The following is a 21,775-nucleotide window of genomic DNA, read 5'->3' as shown; positions in this document are numbered from 1 at the left end:
AGAGTTTTAAACCCCCGCTGCCTCCTCCATTCCTTCTCGGTGTCTAATTGCGTTCGAAACTTCGATCTGTTTTATTTCCTTGTGAAAACACAGTCCATATTACCGGTTATGCTTGTTTAGATCATCCGTTGATGCATGTTATTAAGGGAAGGAGACATGCAGATGTAACCCTTACAAACTCCATCTGCAGGCAGGTTAGGGTCAGAGGTCATGGGTTAACTGATGATCAACAATGTTTTAAATGATCACTTCTGTGATACTGGTAAGGGAAGCACGGAAGACTTTTGATTACTATAAATCCTTTCACCCTCATTTAAAACATTATTGATCATCATTCAATCCGGACCCTGACCCTGAACGGTGTTTTGAAGTTAATGCTCTTTTATCAACCATATAACATTGAATTACCTCCAGTTGGAGCTCTTTAGTTACTACGTAAAAGTAACTGGAGGTTTATGTAACACATGTGATCATTTAAATATATATATCAAGACAAAATAATTCAGGGAAATAAAGCAGTTCACAACAGATTACAGAAAACACCCATGCACACTAAGCAAGACAAATAAGCAAAACGGAGGAGTGCACTAGGTAGCACACAATGAACAGCTGGGTGCTTGGTGACTTCAAACTCAGTAGGGACAACTTGTGGGCAGGTGCAGCATAGCAGGAGTGGAATAAGAGGAAAAGTTAATAGGTAACACAGAAATGAATCAGGTGATATGCAGAGGACGCAAACTAGGAGGATGGAGCAGCTGTCTCCATGACAGAGTCTGGTGCTGCAAGAGAAATATGCAGTGCCTTTTTTTGACCAAAGCAGAACATTTAGTCAGAGGCCTCCTGTTATCTAGCATCTAACAGCATTATCTGCACACAATCTGCAATCTCTTACACCCTCTCGCTTTGTGTTATCCTCCTATTACCAAAGAACTGCTGTTGATCTTAGTCTTGATTTCATTTCCTGCCGTGTGTGTGTGTGTGTGTGTGTGTGTGTGTGTGTGTGTGTGTGTGTGTGTGTGTGTGTGTGTGTGTGTGTGTGTGTGTGTGTGTTAGATTAGATACATATTCCAACATTTCCCGGTCAAAGAATGTAGATGTACCACAGAAAAGTATAAAACAGTGTTGTTGAAATTCCTCATGTTTATTTTAAAACAGCAAAGCAACCCTGCACCCACATAAACAGGTGACATTGTGGAGAATGATCACGGACCACATTTTATGAAGAAATTACCCAGAATTGTAAAATGTACACTTACTATATATTATTTTTATGGTATACAAAAACACACTTATATGGTTGTAATAACTCCATCCGATTCTTAAGATTTTCGAACAACTAAAGATAGTTAAAAAAAATCACACAATAAGCTTAAAAATGGTCAAAGAGTTATAAAGTCTTACCTATGCAAACGACATACATAGACATTTAGTTTAGATAATCTGTGGTGTTTATAAAACTCATATTTTCCTGACATTGTTTTGTTAAGCTTTGGTAGTACAGGTATATTATTATTATTATAATTATTAAACACAAAACAACTCTACAACTGTACTATACAAATATGAATAATGCCTGATATAAAATAAATAATAATAATTTGATGACTATCGATAAACCTTTGTTTTCCAGATCCAGAGTCCCAGGTGGAACAAAGTGAGTGCCAAGTATTCAGTTTGTAGTCCTGCCCTATGAAGTCCATGTGTGTATTCCTGATCCACATTCTAAACTCATCAGTTGCAGCTATCTTAAAAATTGCAAAATCATTGTCAGCGGAAGGTGTGGACAAAGAGAAAAGGGTGATGTCTCTACGGAGATCTGAAAAGGACCTGTAGGCAAAACAAAGACATCATCACACATGATGATTCCCATCAGAGACACAGTATGTTCCTTTCGTTGTCATTTCATATTGAACACTACCTGAAACAGAGGGTTACAGCACTCAGAACCTGTCTTGATGTTGTCAGCCTCACATGAGCTGAGTTAGTTTCATGCGGGAAGGTAAACATTTGACCTGACAGATCTTTATAAAAGAGAGATATTTAAAATCAGTATATGAAAGTAGGATCAGCAAAAAGACATTCAGTTGACAAATTGGATCTGAATGTTTCATAAAAAGATGTTTAGTGAAGTTGAAGCCAACAATCAAATCACTTGAGTAATGTTGAATTTGCGTTTTTTTATTATTATGACAAACGCATTAGATGTATTCCTATTGACCTACTGGTAACTTACTCATATGATTGATATATGTTGCCTAATTGTTGCTATTAATATAAATCTTAAATTTGATTAATCCTAGTCAATTAGGAGATTAAATATGTTGTACATACCCAAAAAGTAAGTAACAAAAAGTCTAAAGATAACAAACTCCTGTACTCAAGATTCACTCGCATGTATCTTTCTTGTGATGTTTTACTTTGGTTTTCTCTTTTGTAAATGAAGATGAAATGTTCACCTTGAGGAGTGGCAGCACAGGCTGTGAGCATCAGCAGTAGAAGATACAACGCCATCTAAGACAAAGACAAACAAAACAACATGCTGAAACTTAATGCAATAATAATAATGATAATAATGATAATTCAATAATGTTTAAATTCTCTATTGTGCATTGTTTGTCATGCTTTGATCTTACCTTGAATCCTGTGTCAGAGTGATTTGTGCAACACCGTACTGACTTGTGAGTTTTATACTTTGTCTGCTTCCTTATGGTGGTTGTTAATTTCATGTTTTTTTCTTTCATCCTTCCTCGTTAGTAATTTATGGTGTTCATAAGGCATATTATACTAAAAAAATGTAAATTATAGTTTCCGTCCCAAAAGAAACCATTACTTATAGTGAAAACCACCCTTGAATGATGGGATAGTAGACTAAAAGCTTGAAGAATCCAAACAATAACATATAATAAGTACCCTGTATCAAGATTGATGCAAAACAAGTGAATTATGACTTTTTCAGAGAGGTCTAGGGAAAAAAACCCACTTCTGGCGTCATTTGGGTGGATTTGCCATATCTCTGGAACCCATCGGTCGATTTTGATGATTGACACCACTTTTGAACCGGAGTTCCTAAATCCATCTAAACATGTCTTTTTGAAAAAGGCTTGTGAACAAAAATGTAATGGAGTTATAAAATGCTGGGTGAAAAACCCACAAAATAAGGATCAATATCTAGACGTAATAGTTGTAGTCACAAGCCATTCTCTTAAGGTCTGGGCCTTGAACTTTTGTATTAACATTGATTCTGGTAAGACCATGATATAATAATAAAATGTCAAAACTATACAATAAATGCAAGAAAAATTAAGATTATTAAATGATTTATGTCAGAATGACGGACAGGAGACAGGACTGCAGAATGTGCCATTTTTAATGAACTGTCAGGAAGAGCATCATACAAGTTGCAGCAAACATGGCAGACAAAAGGATATATCACAAATGTCATCTAATTACAAATAACAATTTGCAGATTTAATAAGAAAAATTAAACACACACATTTAAGATGGTGGTCAGAAATTAGGTAATTGTGTTGATCAAGCTGATTAATGCCACTGTTCAGGTTTACAGGGTGTTTGAATTTCATACTCAAAAGAAAAAGCCTCGTAAGGAGTATGACATTTATATATTCTTTTGTATTTATTCTGTACATGAGCAAATGGTTTTTAGTTCCGTCAGCACTCTTCCGTAGGTTGTGTAGTCCAGCGCCTTCCAATTGAGCACATTACCCGGAGTTAGGTTTCTGTCAAGCATGTACTCCTGGATCTCACAGGCGGAGAGGGTGTAGTCCCACATGTGGACATCAGACATCGTGCCAACAAAAGACTGTGTTTTGTCAAATCCTCCACCATGGGAATCCTGCTCCTGTAAAATGATCAGACTGATAAGATAACAGCTTTGATAGAAAGTGCTTCTGTAGTGAGCTGTGAACAAAATATTTCCATGCAGTAAATGTTTTGTTTTACAATCAGTACCTCACAGAATAAATGAATCAGAATTTAACCAATCAAGAGACATTTCTGGAATTCTATCAACTATTTTACTTATAAATTAAACTTACCTGTCCAATGATAATAACAGGATTTCTGATTCTTGCTCCACCAACATATTTCCTAATGAAGGGCTTGTTGTCTAGCCACAGCTGTGCCACACCGGTCACAGAGTCCCATGTAGAACATATTGAGTGCCACGTGTTCACTTTGTAGTCCTCTCCCCCAAATGTTTCAGCTTGACCATGGACATAGATTTGAATCCCATCAGCAGTAGGCTTGTATATGAGAAAAGCATTATCAGAGGGTGTTGCAGACAGAGAGAAAAGGGCGTGGTTCCTGTTGAGGTCTGTAATGGTCCTGCAGGAATTGAAAGAAAAAAAATCGAATATATTCATTTTCGGTTATACTCTATATAGATATGTTCATTGGCTTTGCACTTTGCACACTACCTGAGACAGACAGTTATAGCTCCGAAATCCACTCTTTCTGGTGTCAGTTTCACATAAGCTGTGTTGCTTTCCTGAGGGAAGGTAAACATTTTACCGGAGAGATCTACAAAAACAAAAAATAAAAGTTGGTAACAACCCCAATGTCCAGTTGGAATATTATAAAAGGTTTTTAAGGTTAATGTAATTTACAGTATGTTTACACACGCACACACACACACACACACACACACACACACACACACACACACACACACACACACACACACACACACACACACACACACACACACACACACACACATACACATACACACACACACACACACACACACACACACACACACACACACACACATACAAACTACACTCCTTGATTGCGTCTTTCCAAAAAAGTTTCGATGAGTTGAACAAAATCCTCCAATAAGGTTCAAACACTTAAACATTAATTTCCCGTTTCTTCCCGTTTTGCAAAAATATAATTGTTTCAGACTACTACTTTAAAATATACTGTGTACAGTACATGCTACCACTTTGAAATTCCCTTATGTAATACCTCTGTTAAATAAAGAATATATATTTTATTTTACCTTGAGTTATTGCAGCACATGCCGTCACCATCAGCAGGAGAAGCACAAATTCCATCTGATAGAAATAAAAAGAGATGACAGAAAATGGTCGTTCACATGCACAAAATCAAATTCTATTGTGCTGCTATTAACTTGCATACTCTTCTGTAAAATACAAATGTGCTGCATATTGCATTAGATATCATGTTATGATCTTACCTTTAAGCTTATGTCAGGACGTTCTGGAGAGTGAATCTGAGTGAGTTTTATACCCTCAATGCAGCCTGAGACCTGAAAAACAGGCTTGGGGCTTAACAGGTTTTAACCCTAACCCTGTTTTTCAGGTCTCAGGCTGGAAAGTGACATTCCCAGAACAAATGACTATATCTTCACTTCTAAAAGGGATACATTAATAATCTCTTTTCTCAAAGCAATGCTAAATGTCACAGTCTGCTCCCTCACTCACCTATTTTCTGCATTAGCATCTTTCAGCCACCTTAGTCACCTGGTAGTCACACCCTGTTTCTCTCTCACACTCTGTTACACCCATCAGCTCCACCAGTATAGGCCCCCTTCACTCTCACCTCAGTGCCAGATCGTATTTCGCAGCATGCAGTTCTTTCCAGCATTACCTCCCAGATTGCTCTCCCGGTTTCGACCTTGCCTGTCCCTGACCAGCCTGCTTCGCCTGTTTCCTGACCCCGCCTGTACCCGAACTATTCTGCCTCGCCTGCTCCCTGCGGTACCTGCGTCTCCCGTCTTGCCTACTCCTCAAACCCTCGCCTGTCCCCGACTAGCCCTTTGCCTACTGTCTGCTGGTTTGTCTTACACCAGAACTTTTCATTGGAAACATTTTATAATAAAGCTGGTTACCGACTTTCCCTGGTCTCCCGTGTGTTGCATTTTGGTTCTCAGCTCGTTCGTGACAATAAACCTGTGAGTTGGATGTAGAAAATTCAGAATCTATATAGATGTTTTTATTTTAAAGTAAATTCAGATTGAACATAGAAAAAAAATGTAAATTATAGTTTCCGTCCCAAAAAAAACCCCATTACTTATAGTGAAAACCACCCTTGAATGATGGGATAGTAGACTAAAAGCTTTAAGAATCCAAACAATAACATATAATAAGTACTCTGTATCAAGATTGATGCAAAACAAGTGAATTATGACTTTTTCAGAGAGGTCTAGGGAAAAAACCCCACTTCTGGGGTCATTTGGGTGGATTTGCCATATCTCTGGAACCCATCGGTCGATTTTGATGATTGACACCACTTTTGAACCGTTAAGGCCCTGACATACCAGGCAGTCACCAGAGAACTCGCCGACATCCGACACCGACAGATCCATCGACGAGTTCTCCTGCGTATTGGCCGTGTGTCGCACTGAAATACACCGCTTTACTACAGCCGAGCACGTACGAACTGCGCATGCGTGAGTGGCAATAACTCTCCTTACCAGCAGGCGGCGGTAGTGTGTATTCGTCATTCAAAATAGGCAACAACCGGAAGACAGAGAAGAAGAACAGACTGATATACAAACAAATAGCGGGTGCCGTTCCATTTTCACTCTCGTCCATCGAAAACATGTTTTAGAATATAAAAATACATGCATGATGAAATGAGTACATACTGTAAAGTGCAGACATACTATAAAATCACAGTTAATAGACCTGCATCTGATGATCGCAGTGTTCTGGCGGGTGTGTAGTTTATTGAGTCAGCAATGTAATAATGGCCACTTCTTGCTAAATTTACGATGAGATGAAAAACCGGACTTGACCAAACAAATCACGGAGCTCTCAGCAGAGGACAGCCGGGGACGCTCCCGCCGATATCAGAGATGTCCCTGCTATGTGTGGGAGGTAAGAGAGGACATTTAAGGGCTATGTTTGATGTCTTTAAGTATCACCTGCTGGGGTTTATCTGCTGTCCTGTGCCTTAAATCGTTTGTTTACGTCCCTCACTTCCGTTTCGCTTCTCATTTGCTAGCTGAACAGCTGATCAGAGTGGTTTCTTGGCCCGATAGCTTGTGTCCGACACCCGGCCGATTCAACATGTTGAATCGGCCGGGTGTCGATCGTGAAAGGCCAAATAAGGCGTGTCACGGCCGAGGGTTCGGGACACACCAAATTGACTTTGGGCGACAAGGAACCCGTTTTCGCCCAACAACGCAAGACGGCCGATATCGGCCTGGTGTGTAGGGGCCTTTAGAGCCAATAGAATCGATGGGGCGTTCCTAAATCCATCTAAACATGGGTGTTTCTCAATCGCGAGTACGCTTGCTTGGTAGCACATGTCTGCCGAGCATCTTGCTTCAGAAGCGAGTCAAGAATACTTCCTGGCATTCGGAAAACGAAGTGTGGAACACGCTAGCAAGTGTGCAGGTGTGCGTCATATGAGAGGCCCCGCCTTACATCTTCCGCCACAGATTTGGGGAAATTGGTCCGTGCGCAAAGCATTGTGGGGATTTTAAGACCGTGGAGTCTACTCATGTGCAGCCTCGATATTTCTCCAAACGGAGTACGCCGGGCTCAGTAGATTTCCAAGTATGCTGGAGATTGGAACAGTACTTCGGCGGCACTCGATGACGTAGTATGCTTGAAATAGTGGCTCTGAAGCAGCTTTACTCGCGATTGAGAAACACCCCATGTGTTTTTTGAAAAAGGCTTGTGAACAAAAATGTAATGGAGTTATAAAATGCTGGGTGAAAAACCCACAAAATAAGGATCAATATCTAGACGTAATAGTTGTAGTCACAAGCCATTCTCTTAAGGTCTGGGCCTTGAACTTTTGTATTTACATTGATTCTGGTAAGACCATGATATAATAATAAAATGTCAAAACTATACAATAAATGCAAGAAAAATGAAGATTATTAAATGATTTATGTCAGAATGACGGACAGGAGACAGGACTGCAGAATGTGCCATTTTTAATGAACTGTCAGGAAGAGCATCATACAAGTTGCAGCAAACATGGCAGACAAAAGGATATATCACAAATGTCATCTAGTTACAAATAACAATTTGCAGATTTAATAAGAAAAATTAAACACACACATTTAAGATGGTGGTCAGAAATTAGGTAATTGTGTTGATCAAGCTGATTAATGCCACTGTTCAGGTTTACAGGGTGTTTGAATTTCATACTCAAAAGAAAAAGCCTCGTCAGGAGTATGACATTTATATATTTGTTTGTATTTATTCTGTACATGAGCAAGTGGTTTTTTGTTCCGTCAGCACTCTTCCGTAGGTTGTGTAGTCTAGCGCCTTCCAATTGAGCACATTACCCGGAGTGAAGTTTAGTTCATCCACGTACTCCTGGATCTCACAGGCGGAGAGGGTGTAGTCCCACATGTGGACATCAGAGATCATGCCAACGAAAGACTGTGTTTTGTCAAATCCTCCACCATGGGAATCCTGCTCCTGTAAAATGATCAGACTGATAAGATAACAGCTTTGATAGAAAGTGCTTCTGTAGTGAGCTGTGAAAAAAACCTTTCCATGCAGTAAATGTTTTGTTTTACAATCAGTACCTCACAGAATAAATGAATCAGAATTTAACCAATCAAGAGACATTTCTGGAATTCTATCAACTATTTTACTTATAAATTAAACTTACCTGTCCAAGGACAATAGAAGGATTTCTGATTCTTGCTCCACCAACATATTTCCTAATGAAGGGCTTGTTGTCTAGCCACAGCTGTGCCACACCGGTCACAGAGTCCCATGTAGAACATATTGAGTGCCACGTGTTCACTTTGTAGTCCTCTCCCCCAAATGTTTCTTTTTGACCAAGGACATAGATTTGAATCCCATCAGCAGTAGGCTTGAATATGAGAAAAGCATTCGAATCAGAGGGTGTAGACAGAGAGAAAAGGGCGTGGTTCCTGTTGAGGTCTGTAATGGTCCTGCAGGAATTGAAAGACAAAAATTGAATACATTAATTTTCAGTTATACTCTATATAGATATGTTTATTGGCTTTACACTTTGCACACTACCTGAGACAGACAGTTATAGCTCCGAAATCCACTCTTTCTGGTGTCAGTTTCACATAAGCTGTGTTGCTTTCCTGAGGGAAGGTAAACATTTTACCGCAGAGATCTACAAAAACAAAAAATAAAGGTTAAATGTTTGTGAAAGTTTTACAATACAGAAATACATTATTGCGCACATGCTGTAGTGACCTAATAAATGGCCTACTGCTTGAAAAAAAGGTTTTGTGTGATAACAACCCCAATGTCCAGTTGGAATATTATAAAAGGTTTTTAAGGTTAATGTAATTTACAGTATGTTTACACACACACACACACACACACACACACACACACACACACACACACACACACACACACACACACACACACACACACACACACACACACACACACATACAAACTACACTCCTTGATTGCATCTTGCCAAAAAAGTTTCAATGAGTTGAACAAAATCCTCCAATAAGGTTCAAACACTTAAACATTAATTTCCCGTTTCTTCCCGTTTTGCAAAAATATAATTGTTTCAGACTACTACTTTAAAATATACTGTGTACAGTACGTGATACCACTTTCAAATTCCCTTATGTAATACCTCTGTTAAATAAAGAATATATATTTTATTTTACCTTGAGTTATTGCAGCACATGCCGTCACCATCAGCAGGAGAAGCACAAATTCCATCTGATAGAAATAAAAAGAGATGACAGAAAATGGTCGTTCACATGCACAAAATCAAATTCTATTGTGCTGCTATTAACTTGCATACTCTTCTGTAAAATACAAATGTGCTGCATATTGCATTAGATATCATGTTATGATCTTACCTTTAAGCTTATGTCAGGACGTTCTGGAGAGTGAATCTGAGTGAGTTTTATACCCTCATTGCAACCTCATTCCTTTCGATATTGGATCTATTTGAAAAATTCTGCTTCCTTGTACACACCCCTCATAATAACACAATGAACAATCAATAAAGGTTCCCATTCACGAATACTTTAGAATTTTGGACACTCTTCATACTAGTGTGTGTGTGTGTGTGTGTGTGTGTGTGTGTGTGTGTGTGTGTGTGTGTGTGTGTGTGTGTGTGTGTGTGTGTGTGTGTGTGTGTGTGTGTGTGGGTGGGTGGGTGGGTGGGTGTGTGTGTGTGTGTGTGTGTGTGTCTGTGTTTGTGTTTGTGTGTGCTAACTAGTGTTTTCATAGGCTTATAATCAGGGGTGCACATAACTGGTACGCAGGTACGCATGCGCGGCAACAATCTGAAATGCGTAACGTCACTTGTGTCACAACGCGCCTTTGCGTACCTGATAGGTCATCAAAACAAAACACATATTTCGCCTACACATGTTTCTTGTCAATACTCAGTGGAGTAAATTATTAGACATGTCCAAAAAAAACAAAGACATTAAGCAGCCACTTTGCCGTTTCGCTCCCTTGTTTGTTTGTTTGTTTGTAGCCTTTATTTATCCAGGTTAAAAATCCCATTGAGATCAACGATCTCTTTTACAAGGGAGACCTGCTAAAATCTTCAGACTTTCTATGACTGATTGAACTGGGTGCTGGCCGTGCCGCGCAGGACATAACCGACGGACCTGTGAAGCTTCACAGGAGGCAGAGGCTTAGATCACTGGACGACAGAGTTGGTCGCCGTGTGCACAGACGGAGCTGCTGTTAACGTCGGTGTGTACAACAGAATTGTACCAAAACTACGTCAACTGGCTGCGGTGGGAGACTCCCCTGTGCACATTCTGTGCCCCGCGCACACACTGGAGAACTGCGCAAAATCAGCTGATCACAACGTTCACGCTCTGTGGTCAAGCTGCTGCAGTTTTATTTACAACAAAGTGGAGTAAAACACACAGCTGCAAACTTACTCAGGCTGTTAATGGAAGAGTTTGAAATCAGACAGAGGTGGAAGAAGTGTTACTCAAGTAAAATTAGAAAAGTATTATCATCAAAATCTAGTTAAAGTAGCGACAGTAAAAGTAGTCATTTTGCAGATTGGTCCATTTCATAATAATGTATATGATATGTTTTATAATTATTGATCATTAAAGTGTTTAAAAAATTAGTTTGAATGACTTTGTATACTGCAGGGTAGCTTGTGGATTTACTCCAGGTGGAACTAAAGTCTGATTTAACACTTGATTATATTTTCACATCATTCATCCACATCTGTAAAGTAACTAAAGGTATTAAATAAATGTAGTGGAAGAAAAGTACATGATTTACCTCTGAACTGTAGTGGAGTAGAAGTACAAAGTAGCATAAAATAGAAATACTCAAGTAAACTACAAGTATCTTAAATTGTACCTAAGTACAGTACTTGAATAAGTGTACTTTGTTACTTCCCACCTCTGAAATCAGATATGACTTCAAGTCATGTGATAATTTCTTAGTATTTGATCCTTCAACTTGGCCTCAGGAAATGCAAGGACTTCACAGTTTTGGCAACAAGTTTTGGAGAAAGCAAATCGGAGGCTTACAAAGAGACAGGGAGGTGCATCTTCATCATCTTCATCATCTAGCATGCAAGAAGTGTAAATAGAGGACAGTGAAGGAGACACTGAGGAGGACAGTGAGGAAGACTGCACTTATTAACACCACGCTTCATGTGGGGTGAGTACCAAACGCTGTCTCCTGGTACTCATCTGAGTAACTCACTCAAAAAGTTATGTGCACACCTGCTTATAATGTACATGAAGTGACTTTAGGCTGAAGAAGACAGATGAAATGTATGAAATCGAGCCTTTGTGGCACCTCAGGGAATGAGAGCTGGATTGGGCCTCTGAAACATGCTTAAGATTAAAAGAAAAGTGGCAAGGCTTGTTGAGCTACTACCAAGGGCCTAAGATTTTACAGGGAACCCCTAGTTTACAATAAAATGCTATTAACACTTCAACAGCATGCAATGCAGTGACACAAAGCAGCGTAATTGGCTCTATATTTGCATTGGATATCATGTTGTGATCTTACCTTTTCAATATGTCTGTGTCATGATGATTTGCACAACAGTGAATAGGAGAGTTTTAAACCCCCGCTGCTTCCTCATTCCTTCTCGGTGTCTAATTGCGTTCGAAACTTCGATCTGTTTTATTTCCTTGTGAAAACACAGTCCATATTACCGGTTATGCTTGTTTAGATCAGCCGTTGATGCATGTTATTAAGGGAAGGAGACATGCAGATGTAACCCTTACAAACTCCATCTGCAGGCAGGTTAGGGTCAGAGGTCATGGGTTAACTGATGATCAACAATGTTTTAAATGATCACTTCTGTGATACTGGTAAGGGAAGCACGGAAGACTTTTGATTACTATAAATCCTTTCACCCTCATTTAAAACATTATTGATCATCATTCAATCCGGACCCTGACCCTGAACGGTGTTTTGAAGTTAATGCTCTTTTATCAACCATATAACATTGAATTACCTCCAGTTGGAGCTCTTTAGTTACTACGTAAAAGTAACTGGAGGTTTATGTAACACATGTGATCATTTAAATATATATATCAAGACAAAATAATTCAGGGAAATAAAGCAGTTCACAACAGATTACAGAAAACACCCATGCACACTAAGCAAGACAAATAAGCAAAACGGAGGAGTGCACTAGGTAGCACACAATGAACAGCTGGGTGCTTGGTGACTTCAAACTCAGTAGGGACAACTTGTGGGCAGGTGCAGCATAGCAGGAGTGGAATAAGAGGAAAAGTTAATAGGTAACACAGAAATGAATCAGGTGATATGCAGAGGACGCAAACTAGGAGGATGGAGCAGCTGTCTCCATGACAGAGTCTGGTGCTGCAAGAGAAATATGCAGCGCCTTTTTTTGACCAAAGCAGAACATTTAGTCAGAGGCCTCCTGTTATCTAGCATCTAACAGCATTATCTGCACACAATCTGCAATCTCTTACACCCTCTCGCTTTGTGTTATCCTCCTATTACCAAAGAACTGCTGTTGATCTTAGTCTTGATTTCATTTCCTGCCGTGTGTGTGTGTGTGGTGTGTGTGTGTGTGTGTGTGTGTGTGTGTGTGTGTGTGTGTGTGTGTGTGTGTGTGTGTGTGTGTGTGTGTGTGTGTGTGTGTGTGTGTGTGTGTGTGTGTGTGTGTGTGTGTGTGTGTGTGTGTGTGTGTGTGTGTGTGTGTTAGATTAGATACATATTCCAACATTTCCCGGTCAAAGAATGTAGATGTACCACAGAAAAGTTATAAAACAGTGTTGTTGAAATTCCTCATGTTTATTTTAAAACAGCAAAGCAACCCTGCACCCACATAAACAGGTGACATTGTGGAGAATGATCACGGACCACATTTTATGAAGAAATTACCCAGAATTGTAAAATGTACACTTACTATATATTATTTTTATGGTATACAAAAACACACTTATATGGTTGTAATAACTCCATCCGATTCTTAAGATTTTCGAACAACTAAAGATAGTTAAAAAAAATCACACAATAAGCTTAAAAAGGGTCAAAGAGTTATAAAGTCTTACCTATGCAAACGACATACATAGACATTTAGTTTAGATAATCTGTGGTGTTTATAAAACTCATATTTTCCTGACATTGTTTTGTTAAGCTTTGGTAGTACAGGTATATTATTATTATTATAATTATTAAACACAAAACAACTCTACAACTGTACTATACAAATATGAATAATGCCTGATATAAAATAAATAATAATAATTTGATGACTATCGATAAACCTTTGTTTTCCAGATCCAGAGTCCCAGGTGGAACAAAGTGAGTGCCAAGTATTCAGTTTGTAGTCCTGCCCTATGAAGTCCATTTGTGTATTCCTGATCCACATTCTAAACTCATCAGTTGCAGCTATCTTAAAAATTGCAAAATCATTGTCAGCGGAAGGTGTGGACAAAGAGAAAAGGGTGATGTCTCTACGGAGATCTGAAAAGGACCTGTAGGCAAAACAAAGACATTATCACACATGATGATTCCCATCAGAGACACAGTATGTTCCTTTCGTTGTCATTTCATATTGAACACTACCTGAAACAGAGGGTTACAGCACTCAGAACCTGTCTTGATGTTGTCAGCCTCACATGAGCTGAGTTAGTTTCTTGCGGGAAGGTAAACATTTGACCTGACAGATCTTTATAAAAGAGAGATATTTAAAATCAGTATATGAAAGTAGGATCAGCAAAAATACATTCAGTTGACAAATTGGATCTGAATGTTTCATAAAAAGATGTTTAGTGAAGTTGAAGCCAACAATCAAATCACTTGAGTAATGTTGAATTTGCATTTTTTTATTATTATGACAAACGCATTAGATGTATTCCTATTGACCTACTGGTAACTTACTCATATGATTGATATATGTTGCCTAATTGTTGCTATTAATATAAATTCAATTAGATTAAATATTTTGTACATACCCAAAAAGTAAGCGTAAGTAACAAAAAGTCTAAATATAACAAACTCCTGTACTCAAGATCCACTCGCATGTATCTTTCTTGTGATGTTTTACTTTGGTTTTCTCTTTTTTAAATGAAGATGAAATGTTCACCTTGAGGAGTGGCAGCACAGGCTGTGAGCATCAGCAGTAGAAGATACAACGCCATCTAAGACAAAGACAAACAAAACAACATGCTGAAACTTAATGCAATAATAATAATGATAATAATGATAATTCAATAATGTTTAAATTCTCTATTGTGCATTGTTTGTCATGCTTTGATCTTACCTTGAATCCTGTGTCAGAGTGATTTGTGCAACACCGTACTGACTTGTGAGTTTTATACTTTGTCTGCTTCCTTATGGTGGTTGTTAATTTCATGTTTTTTTCTTTCATCCTTCCTCGTTAGTAATTTATGGTGTTCATAAGGCATATTATACTAAAAAAATGTAAATTATAGTTTCCGTCCCAAAAGAAACCATTACTTATAGTGAAAACCACCCTTGAATGATGGGATAGTAGACTAAAAGATTGAAGAATCCAAACGATAACATATAATAAGTACCCTGTATCAAGATTGATGCAAAACAAGTGAATTATGACTTTTTCAGAGAGGTCTAGGGAAAAAAAACCCACTTCTGGCGTCATTTGGGTGGATTTGCCATATCTCTGGAACCCATCGGTCGATTTTGATGATTGACACCACTTTTGAACCGGAGTTCCTAAATCCATCTAAACATGTGTTTTTGAAAAAGGCTTGTGAACAAAAATGTAATGGAGTTATAAAATGCTGGGTGAAAAACCCACAAAATAAGGATCAATATCTAGACGTAATAGTTGTAGTCACAAGCCATTCTCTTAAGGTCTGGGCCTTGAACTTTGTATTAACATTGATTCTGGTAAGACCATGATATAATAATAAAATGTCAAAACTATACAATAAATGCAAGAAAAATTAAGATTATTAAATGATTTATGTCAGAATGACGGACAGGAGACAGGACTGCAGAATGTGCCATTTTTAATGAACTGTCAGGAAGAGCATCATACAAGTTGCAGCAAACATGGCAGACAAAAGGATATATCACAAATGTCATCTAATTACAAATAACAATTTGCAGATTTAATAAGAAAAATTAAACACACACATTTAAGATGGTGGTCAGAAATTAGGTAATTGTGTTGATCAAGCTGATTAATGCCACTGTTCAGGTTTACAGGGTGTTTGAATTTCATACTCAAAAGAAAAAGCCTCGTAAGGAGTATGACATTTATATATTCTTTTGTATTTATTCTGTACATGAGCAAATGGTTTTTAGTTCCGTCAGCACTCTTCCGTAGGTTGTGTAGTCCAGCGCCTTCCAATTGAGCACATTACCCGGAGTTAGGTTTCTGTCAAGCATGTACTCCTGGATCTCACAGGCGGAGAGGGTGTAGTCCCACATGTGGACATCAGACATCGTGCCAACAAAAGACTGTGTTTTGTCAAATCCTCCACCATGGGAATCCTGCTCCTGTAAAATGATCAGACTGATAAGATAACAGCTTTGATAGAAAGTGCTTCTGTAGTGAGCTGTGAACAAAATATTTCCATGCAGTAAATGTTTTGTTTTACAATCAGTACCTCACAGAATAAATGAATCAGAATTTAACCAATCAAGAGACATTTCTGGAATTCTATCAACTATTTTACTTATAAATTAAACTTACCTGTCCAAGGACAATAGAAGGATTTCTGATTCTTGCTCCACCAACATATTTCCTAATGAAGGGCTTGTTGTCTAGCCACAGCTGTGCCACACCGGTCACAGAGTCCCATGTAGAACATATTGAGTGCCACGTGTTCACTTTGTAGTCCTCTCCCCCAAATGTTTCAGCTTGACCATGGACATAGATTTGAATCCCATCAGCAGTAGGCTTGTATATGAGAAAAGCATTATCAGAGGGTGTTGCAGACAGAGAGAAAAGGGCGTGGTTCCTGTTGAGGTCTGTAATGGTCCTGCAGGAATTGAAAGAAAAAAAATCGAATATATTCATTTTCGGTTATACTCTATATAGATATGTTCATTGGCTTTGCACTTTGCACACTACCTGAGACAGACAGTTATAGCTCCAAAATCCACTCTTTCTGGTGTCAGTTTCACATAAGCTGTGTTGCTTTCCTGAGGGAAGGTAAACATTTTACCGGTGAGATCTACAAAAACAAAAAATAAAAGTTGGTAACAACCCCAATGTCCAGTTGGAATATTATAAAAGGTTTTTAAGGTTAATGTCATTTACAGTATGTTTACACACGCACACACACACACACACACACACACACACACACACACACACACACACACACACACACACACACACACACACACACACACACACAAACACACACACATACAAACTACACTCCTTGATTGCGTCTTTCCAAAAAAGTTTCGATGAGTTGAACAAAATCCTCCAATAAGGTTCAAACACTTAAACATTAATTTCCCGTTTCTTCCCGTTTTGCAAAAATATAATTGTTTCAGACTACTACTTTAAAATATACTGTGTACAGTACATGCTACCACTTTGAAATTCCCTTATGTAATACCTCTGTTAAATAAAGAATATATATTTTATTTTACCTTGAGTTATTGCAGCACATGCCGTCACCATCAGCAGGAGAAGCACAAATTCCATCTGATAGAAATAAAAAGAGATGACAGAAAATGGTCGTTCACATGCACAAAATCAAATTCTATTGTGCTGCTATTAACTTGCATACTCTTCTGTAAAATACAAATGTGCTGCATATTGCATTAGATATCATGTTAAGATCTTACCTTTAAGCTTATGTCAGGACGTTCTGGAGAGTGAATCTGAGTGAGTTTTATACCCTCAATGCAGCCTGAGACCTGAAAAACAGGCTTGGGGCTTAACAGGTTTTAACCCTAACCCTGTTTTTCAGGTCTCAGGCTGGAAAGTGACATTCCCAGAACAAATGACTATATCTTCACTTCTAAAAGGGATACATTAATAATCTCTTTTCTCAAAGCAATGCTAAATGTCACAGTCTGCTCCCTCACTCACCTATTTTCTGCATTAGCATCTTTCAGCCACCTTAGTCACCTGGTAGTCACACCCGGTTTCTCTCTCACACTCTGTTACACCCATCAGCTCCACTAGTATAGGCCCCCTTCACTCTCACCTCAGTGCCAGATCGTATTTCGCAGCATGCAGTTATTTCCAGCATTACCTCCCAGATTGCTCTCCCGGTTTCGACCTTGCCTGTCCCTGACCAGCCTGCTTCGCCTGTTCCCTGACCCCGCCTGTACCCGGACTATTCTGCCTCGCCTGCTCCCTGACCCTGCCGGTACCTGCGTCTCCCGTCTTGCCTACTCCTGGAACCCTCGCCTGTCCCCGACTAGCCCTTTGCCTACTGTCTGCTGGTTTGTCTTACACCAGAACTTTTCATTGGAAACATTTTATAATAAAGCTGGTTACCGACTTTCCCTGGTCTCCCGTGTGTTGCATTTTGGTTCTCAGCTCGTTCGTGACAATAAACCTGTGAGTTGGATGTAGAAAATTCAGAATCTATATAGATGTTTTTATTTTAAAGTAAATTCAGATTGAACATAGAAAAAAAATGTAAATTATAGTTTCCGTCCCAAAAGAAACCATTACTTATAGTGAAAACCACCCTTGAATGATGGGATAGTAGACTAAAAGCTTTAAGAATCCAAACAATAACATATAATAAGTACCCTGTATCAAGATTGATGCAAAACAAGTGAATTATGACTTTTTCAGAGAGGTCTAGGGAAAAAACCCACTTCTGGGGTCATTTGGGTGGATTTGCCATATCTCTGGAACCCATCGGTCGATTTTGATGATTGACACCACTTTTGAACCGTTAGAGCTTGAACCTAAATCCATCTAAACATGTGTTTTTGAAAAAGGCTTGTGAACAAAAATGTAATGGAGTTATAAAATGCTGGGTGAAAAACCCACAAAATAAGGATCAATATCTAGACGTAATAGTTGTAGTCACAAGCCATTCTCTTAAGGTCTGGGCCTTGAACTTTTGTATTAACATTGATTCTGGTAAGACCATGATATAATAATAAAATGTCAAAACTATACAATAAATGCAAGAAAAATTAAGATTATTAAATGATTTATGTCAGAATGACGGACAGGAGACAGGACTGCAGAATGTGCCATTTTTAATGAACTGTCAGGAAGAGCATCATACAAGTTGCAGCAAACATGGCAGACAAAAGGATATATCACAAATGTCATCTAGTTACAAATAACAATTTGCAGATTTAATAATAAAATTAAACACACACATTTAAGATGGTGTTCAGAAATTAGGTAATTGTGTTGATCAAGCTGATTAATGCACTGTTCAGGTTTACAGGGTGTTTGAATTTCATACTCAAAAGAAAAAGCCTCATAAGGAGTATGACATTTATATATTTGTTTGTATTTATTCTGTACATGAGCAAGTGGTTTTTTGTTCTGTCAGCACTCTTCCGTAGGTTGTGTAGTCCAGCGCCTTCCAATTGAGCACATTACCCGGAGTTAGGTTTCTGTCAAGCATGTACTTCTGGATCTCACAGGCGGAGAGGGTGTAGTCCCACATGTGGACATCAGACATCGTGCCAACAAAAGACTGTGTTTTGTCAAATCCTCCACCATGGGGATAACGCTCTTTAATGAGCTGTGAAAAAAACATTGCCATGCAGTAAATGTTTTGTTTTACAATCAATACTTCACAGATTAAATGAATCAGAATTTAACCAATCAAGAGACATTTCTGGAATTCTATCAACTATTTTACTTATAAATTAAACTTACCTGTCCAATGATAATAACAGGATTTTTGATTCTTGCTCCACCAACATATTTCCTAATGAAGGGCTTGTTGTCTAGCCACAGCTGCACCAAACCGGTCACAGAGTCCCATGTAGAACATATTGAGTGCCACGTGTTCACTTTGTAGTCTCCCCGAAATGTTCCCTGTTTATTATGAGCATAGATTTGAATCCCACCAGCAGCAGGATTGAATATGAGAAAAGCATTCGAATCAGAGGGTGGTGCAGACAGAGAGAAAAGGCCGTGGTTCCTGTTGAGGTCTGTAATGGTCCTAAAGGAATTGAAAAAAAAAGAATTTAATACATTCATTTTCAGTTATACTCTATATAGATATGTTCATTAGCTTTACACTTTGCACACTACCTGAGACAGACAGTTATAGCTCCGAAATCCACTCTTTTTGGTGTCAGTTTCACATAAGCTGTGTTGCTTTCCTGAGGGAAGGTAAACATTTTATCGGTGAGATCAACAAAAACAAAAAATAAAAGTTAAATGTTTGTGAAGGTTTTACAATACAGTTATACATTATTGTGCAAATACTGTAGTGACCTAATGAATGGCCTACTGTTTGAAAATGTCCCCCAATGTCCAGTTGGAATATTATCAAAGGTTTTTAAGGTTAATGTCATTTACAGTATGTTTACACACGCACACACACACACACACACACACACACACACACACACACACACGCACACACACACACACACACACACACACACACACACACACACACACACACACACACACACACACACACACACACACACACACACACATACAAACTACATTCCTTGGTTGCGTCTTTCCAAAAAAGTTTTGATGAGTTGAACAAAATCCTCCAATAAGGTTCAAACACTTAAACATTAATTTCTTCCCCTTTGGCAAAAATATAATTGTTTCAGACTACTACTTTAAAATATACTGTGTACAGTACGTGCTTCACTTTGAAATTCCCTAATGTAATACCTCTGTTAAATAAATAATGTATATTTTATTTTACCTTGAGTTATTGCAGCACATGCTGTCACCATCAGCAGGAGAAGCACAAATTCCATCTGATAGAAATAAAAAGAGATGACAGAAAATGGTCGTTCACATGCACAAAATCAAATTCTATTGTGCTGCTATTAACTTGCATACTCTTCTGTAAAATACAAATGTGCTGCATATTGCATTAGATATCATGTTAAGATCTTACCTTTAAGTCTATGTCAGGATGTTCTGGAGAGTGAATCTGAGTGAGTTTTATACCCTCATTGCAACCTCATTCCTCTCAACATTTTAAAATGCTGCTTCCTTGTACACACCCCTCATAATAACACAATGAACAATCAATAAATGTTCCCATTCATGAATGCTTTAGATTTGTGGACACTCCACATACACTTGTGTGAGCGTGTGTGGTGTGTATGTGTTTTTGTCTGTCTCTCTCTCTGTGTGTGTGTGTGTGTGTGTGTGTGTGTGTGTGTGTGTGTGTGTGTGTGTGTGTGTGTGTGTGTGTGTGTGTGTGTGTGTGTGTGTGTGTGTGTGTGTGTGTGTGTGTGTGTGTGTGTGTGTGTGTGTGTTTGTAGAATCAACACCGCCCTGGTAAAGAATTAAGATGTAGCAACACGGAGACAACCTGTAACACAAGATAATCTTTCACTTCCAACCTATTTCCGTAACTTTCCACAATAACCACATTGTGTTCTGAACATACCTTGAGTGTTTGCGCATTTTCTTGGCAACAAAATGATCTTAAAGCAGTTTTACTGGAAATGTCTTGTCAAAGTTCAACAAAGTTGTAATAAGATATGTTTATATTTTAGTTAGAAAAATGCAGATAAAATGACAACAAATTAAGATACATACGTTTATATTACAAAAGTCTTGTTCCTACATTAGGAATATATAGAGTATCCAAAGGCCACTACTCTTAATATTTAGCCATTGAACTTCCCCAATCACATTGCTGCTGATACAACCAATAACTAAAAAAGGTACTGTACAATAAAAAAAAAAAATGTGATTGTGAATTTTCTTTAACGGACAAACAAATTAAAATGGGGTCTTTCTGTTCAATAAAGAATATATATTTGATTTTACCTTGAGTTATTGCAGCAGGTGCAGCATAGCAGGAGTGGAATAAGAGGAAAGTTAATAGGTAACACAGAAATGAATCAGGTGATGTGCAGAGGACGCAAACTAGGAGGATGGAGCAGCTTTTTTGACCAAAGCAGAACATTGTTATGTCTCTGACTGGGAGGGTTATGGGCCTGAAGAACGCTCATGGGTTCCATCAAGTTTTGTTGTGGGTCAGGATCTTTTTGACGATTTCTACCGACGCCATCCACAAGTGCCTGGGCCGTCAGGAGCCGTCCCTAGAAGGGGGGTACTGTTATGTCTCGTAAAATCTGTTAAGTTAATGTTTTTAGTTCAGTCTTGTATCCTGTTTTATTTTGTAGTAACCTTTCCTTCTTGTTGCAGATTACCTCACTTCCTCCCTTTG

General features: G+C 38.5%; 4 protein-coding genes and 1 long non-coding RNA gene across 10 annotated transcripts; all 5 read right to left on the bottom strand.

Annotated features, from left to right (window-relative positions):
* Positions 1–985: 985 nt before the first annotated feature.
* LOC117480253 lies at positions 986–2,835 on the bottom strand. Its single transcript, XR_004555646.1, has 4 exons — positions 2,634–2,835; positions 2,457–2,511; positions 1,919–2,021; positions 986–1,827 (listed from the first exon to the last, which is right to left on the bottom strand). It is a non-coding gene; the product is annotated as an uncharacterized LOC117480253 (long non-coding RNA).
* A 514-nt stretch (positions 2,836–3,349) lies between these two features.
* On the bottom strand, positions 3,350–5,281 carry LOC117480250 (C-reactive protein-like). Its single transcript, XM_034127508.1, has 5 exons — positions 5,222–5,281; positions 5,024–5,078; positions 4,437–4,539; positions 4,056–4,344; positions 3,350–3,859 (listed from the first exon to the last, which is right to left on the bottom strand). The coding sequence occupies exons 2-5, from the start codon at positions 5,076–5,078 to the stop codon at positions 3,635–3,637; spliced, it is 672 nt and encodes a 223-aa protein (XP_033983399.1). The 5' UTR covers positions 5,222–5,281; the 3' UTR covers positions 3,350–3,634.
* Positions 5,282–7,919: 2,638 nt separating this feature from the next.
* Positions 7,920–10,039, bottom strand: LOC117480243 (C-reactive protein-like). Its single transcript, XM_034127500.1, has 5 exons — positions 9,827–10,039; positions 9,629–9,683; positions 9,006–9,108; positions 8,626–8,914; positions 7,920–8,429 (listed from the first exon to the last, which is right to left on the bottom strand). Exons 2-5 carry the CDS (start codon positions 9,681–9,683, stop codon positions 8,205–8,207), a joined length of 672 nt encoding a protein of 223 aa, XP_033983391.1. The 5' UTR covers positions 9,827–10,039; the 3' UTR covers positions 7,920–8,204.
* Positions 10,040–13,229: 3,190 nt separating this feature from the next.
* Positions 13,230–14,912, bottom strand: LOC117480248 (mucosal pentraxin-like). The gene is made up of 4 exons (XM_034127506.1): positions 14,713–14,912; positions 14,536–14,590; positions 14,016–14,118; positions 13,230–13,924 (listed from the first exon to the last, which is right to left on the bottom strand). The coding sequence occupies exons 1-4, from the start codon at positions 14,818–14,820 to the stop codon at positions 13,639–13,641; spliced, it is 552 nt and encodes a 183-aa protein (XP_033983397.1). The 5' UTR covers positions 14,821–14,912; the 3' UTR covers positions 13,230–13,638.
* Positions 14,913–15,428: 516 nt separating this feature from the next.
* LOC117480237 (C-reactive protein-like) lies at positions 15,429–21,526 on the bottom strand. Of its 6 annotated transcripts, none has more exons than XM_034127491.1 (5): positions 20,486–20,674; positions 17,049–17,103; positions 16,516–16,618; positions 16,135–16,423; positions 15,429–15,938 (listed from the first exon to the last, which is right to left on the bottom strand). In XM_034127491.1, the coding sequence occupies exons 2-5, from the start codon at positions 17,101–17,103 to the stop codon at positions 15,714–15,716; spliced, it is 672 nt and encodes a 223-aa protein (XP_033983382.1). In that variant the 5' UTR covers positions 20,486–20,674; the 3' UTR covers positions 15,429–15,713. The 6 variants fall into 6 exon arrangements, with proteins under 6 accessions (XP_033983382.1, XP_033983383.1, XP_033983379.1 ...); XM_034127492.1 differs by lacking the exon at positions 20,486–20,674 and adding an exon at positions 17,247–17,308; XM_034127490.1 differs by lacking the exons at positions 15,429–15,938; positions 16,135–16,423; positions 16,516–16,618; positions 17,049–17,103 and adding exons at positions 18,613–19,129; positions 19,267–19,555; positions 19,648–19,750; positions 20,288–20,342 and having other exon boundaries at positions 20,486–20,688.
* Between the last annotated feature and the right edge of the window lie 249 nt (positions 21,527–21,775).

Source organism: Trematomus bernacchii, unplaced genomic scaffold (genome assembly GCF_902827165.1).
Source record: "Trematomus bernacchii unplaced genomic scaffold, fTreBer1.1, whole genome shotgun sequence".
In the NCBI taxonomy this organism is placed as follows: Eukaryota; Metazoa; Chordata; class Actinopteri; order Perciformes; family Nototheniidae; genus Trematomus; species Trematomus bernacchii.
This window is presented reverse-complemented; position numbering and strand designations above follow the sequence as displayed.

Coding starts and splice junctions, on each gene's coding strand:
- LOC117480250 (XM_034127508.1), bottom strand. CDS start 5,078: ATGGAATTTGTGCTTCTCCTGCTGATGGTGACGGCATGTGCTGCAATA. Junction 4,345..4,436: donor GCTATAACTGTCTGTCTCAG/GTAGTGTGCAAA, acceptor CAATTCCTGCAG/GACCATTACAGACCTCAACA. Junction 3,860..4,055: donor CTGTTATTATCATTGGACAG/GTAAGTTTAATT, acceptor ATCATTTTACAG/GAGCAGGATTCCCATGGTGG.
- LOC117480243 (XM_034127500.1), bottom strand. CDS start 9,683: ATGGAATTTGTGCTTCTCCTGCTGATGGTGACGGCATGTGCTGCAATA. Junction 9,109..9,628: donor ATGTGCTGCAATAACTCAAG/GTAAAATAAAAT, acceptor TTGTTTTTGTAG/ATCTCTGCGGTAAAATGTTT. Junction 8,915..9,005: donor GCTATAACTGTCTGTCTCAG/GTAGTGTGCAAA, acceptor CAATTCCTGCAG/GACCATTACAGACCTCAACA.
- LOC117480248 (XM_034127506.1), bottom strand. CDS start 14,820: ATGAAAGAAAAAAACATGAAATTAACAACCACCATAAGGAAGCAGACA. Junction 14,591..14,712: donor ACTCTGACACAGGATTCAAG/GTAAGATCAAAG, acceptor TCTTTGTCTTAG/ATGGCGTTGTATCTTCTACT. Junction 14,119..14,535: donor CTGTGCTGCCACTCCTCAAG/GTGAACATTTCA, acceptor TCTTTTATAAAG/ATCTGTCAGGTCAAATGTTT.
- LOC117480237 (XM_034127487.1), bottom strand. CDS start 21,511: ATGTTCTGCTTTGGTCAAAAAAGCTGCTCCATCCTCCTAGTTTGCGTC. Junction 19,556..19,647: donor GCTATAACTGTCTGTCTCAG/GTAGTGTGCAAA, acceptor CAATTCCTTTAG/GACCATTACAGACCTCAACA. Junction 19,130..19,266: donor CTGTTATTATCATTGGACAG/GTAAGTTTAATT, acceptor TTTTTTTCACAG/CTCATTAAAGAGCGTTATCC.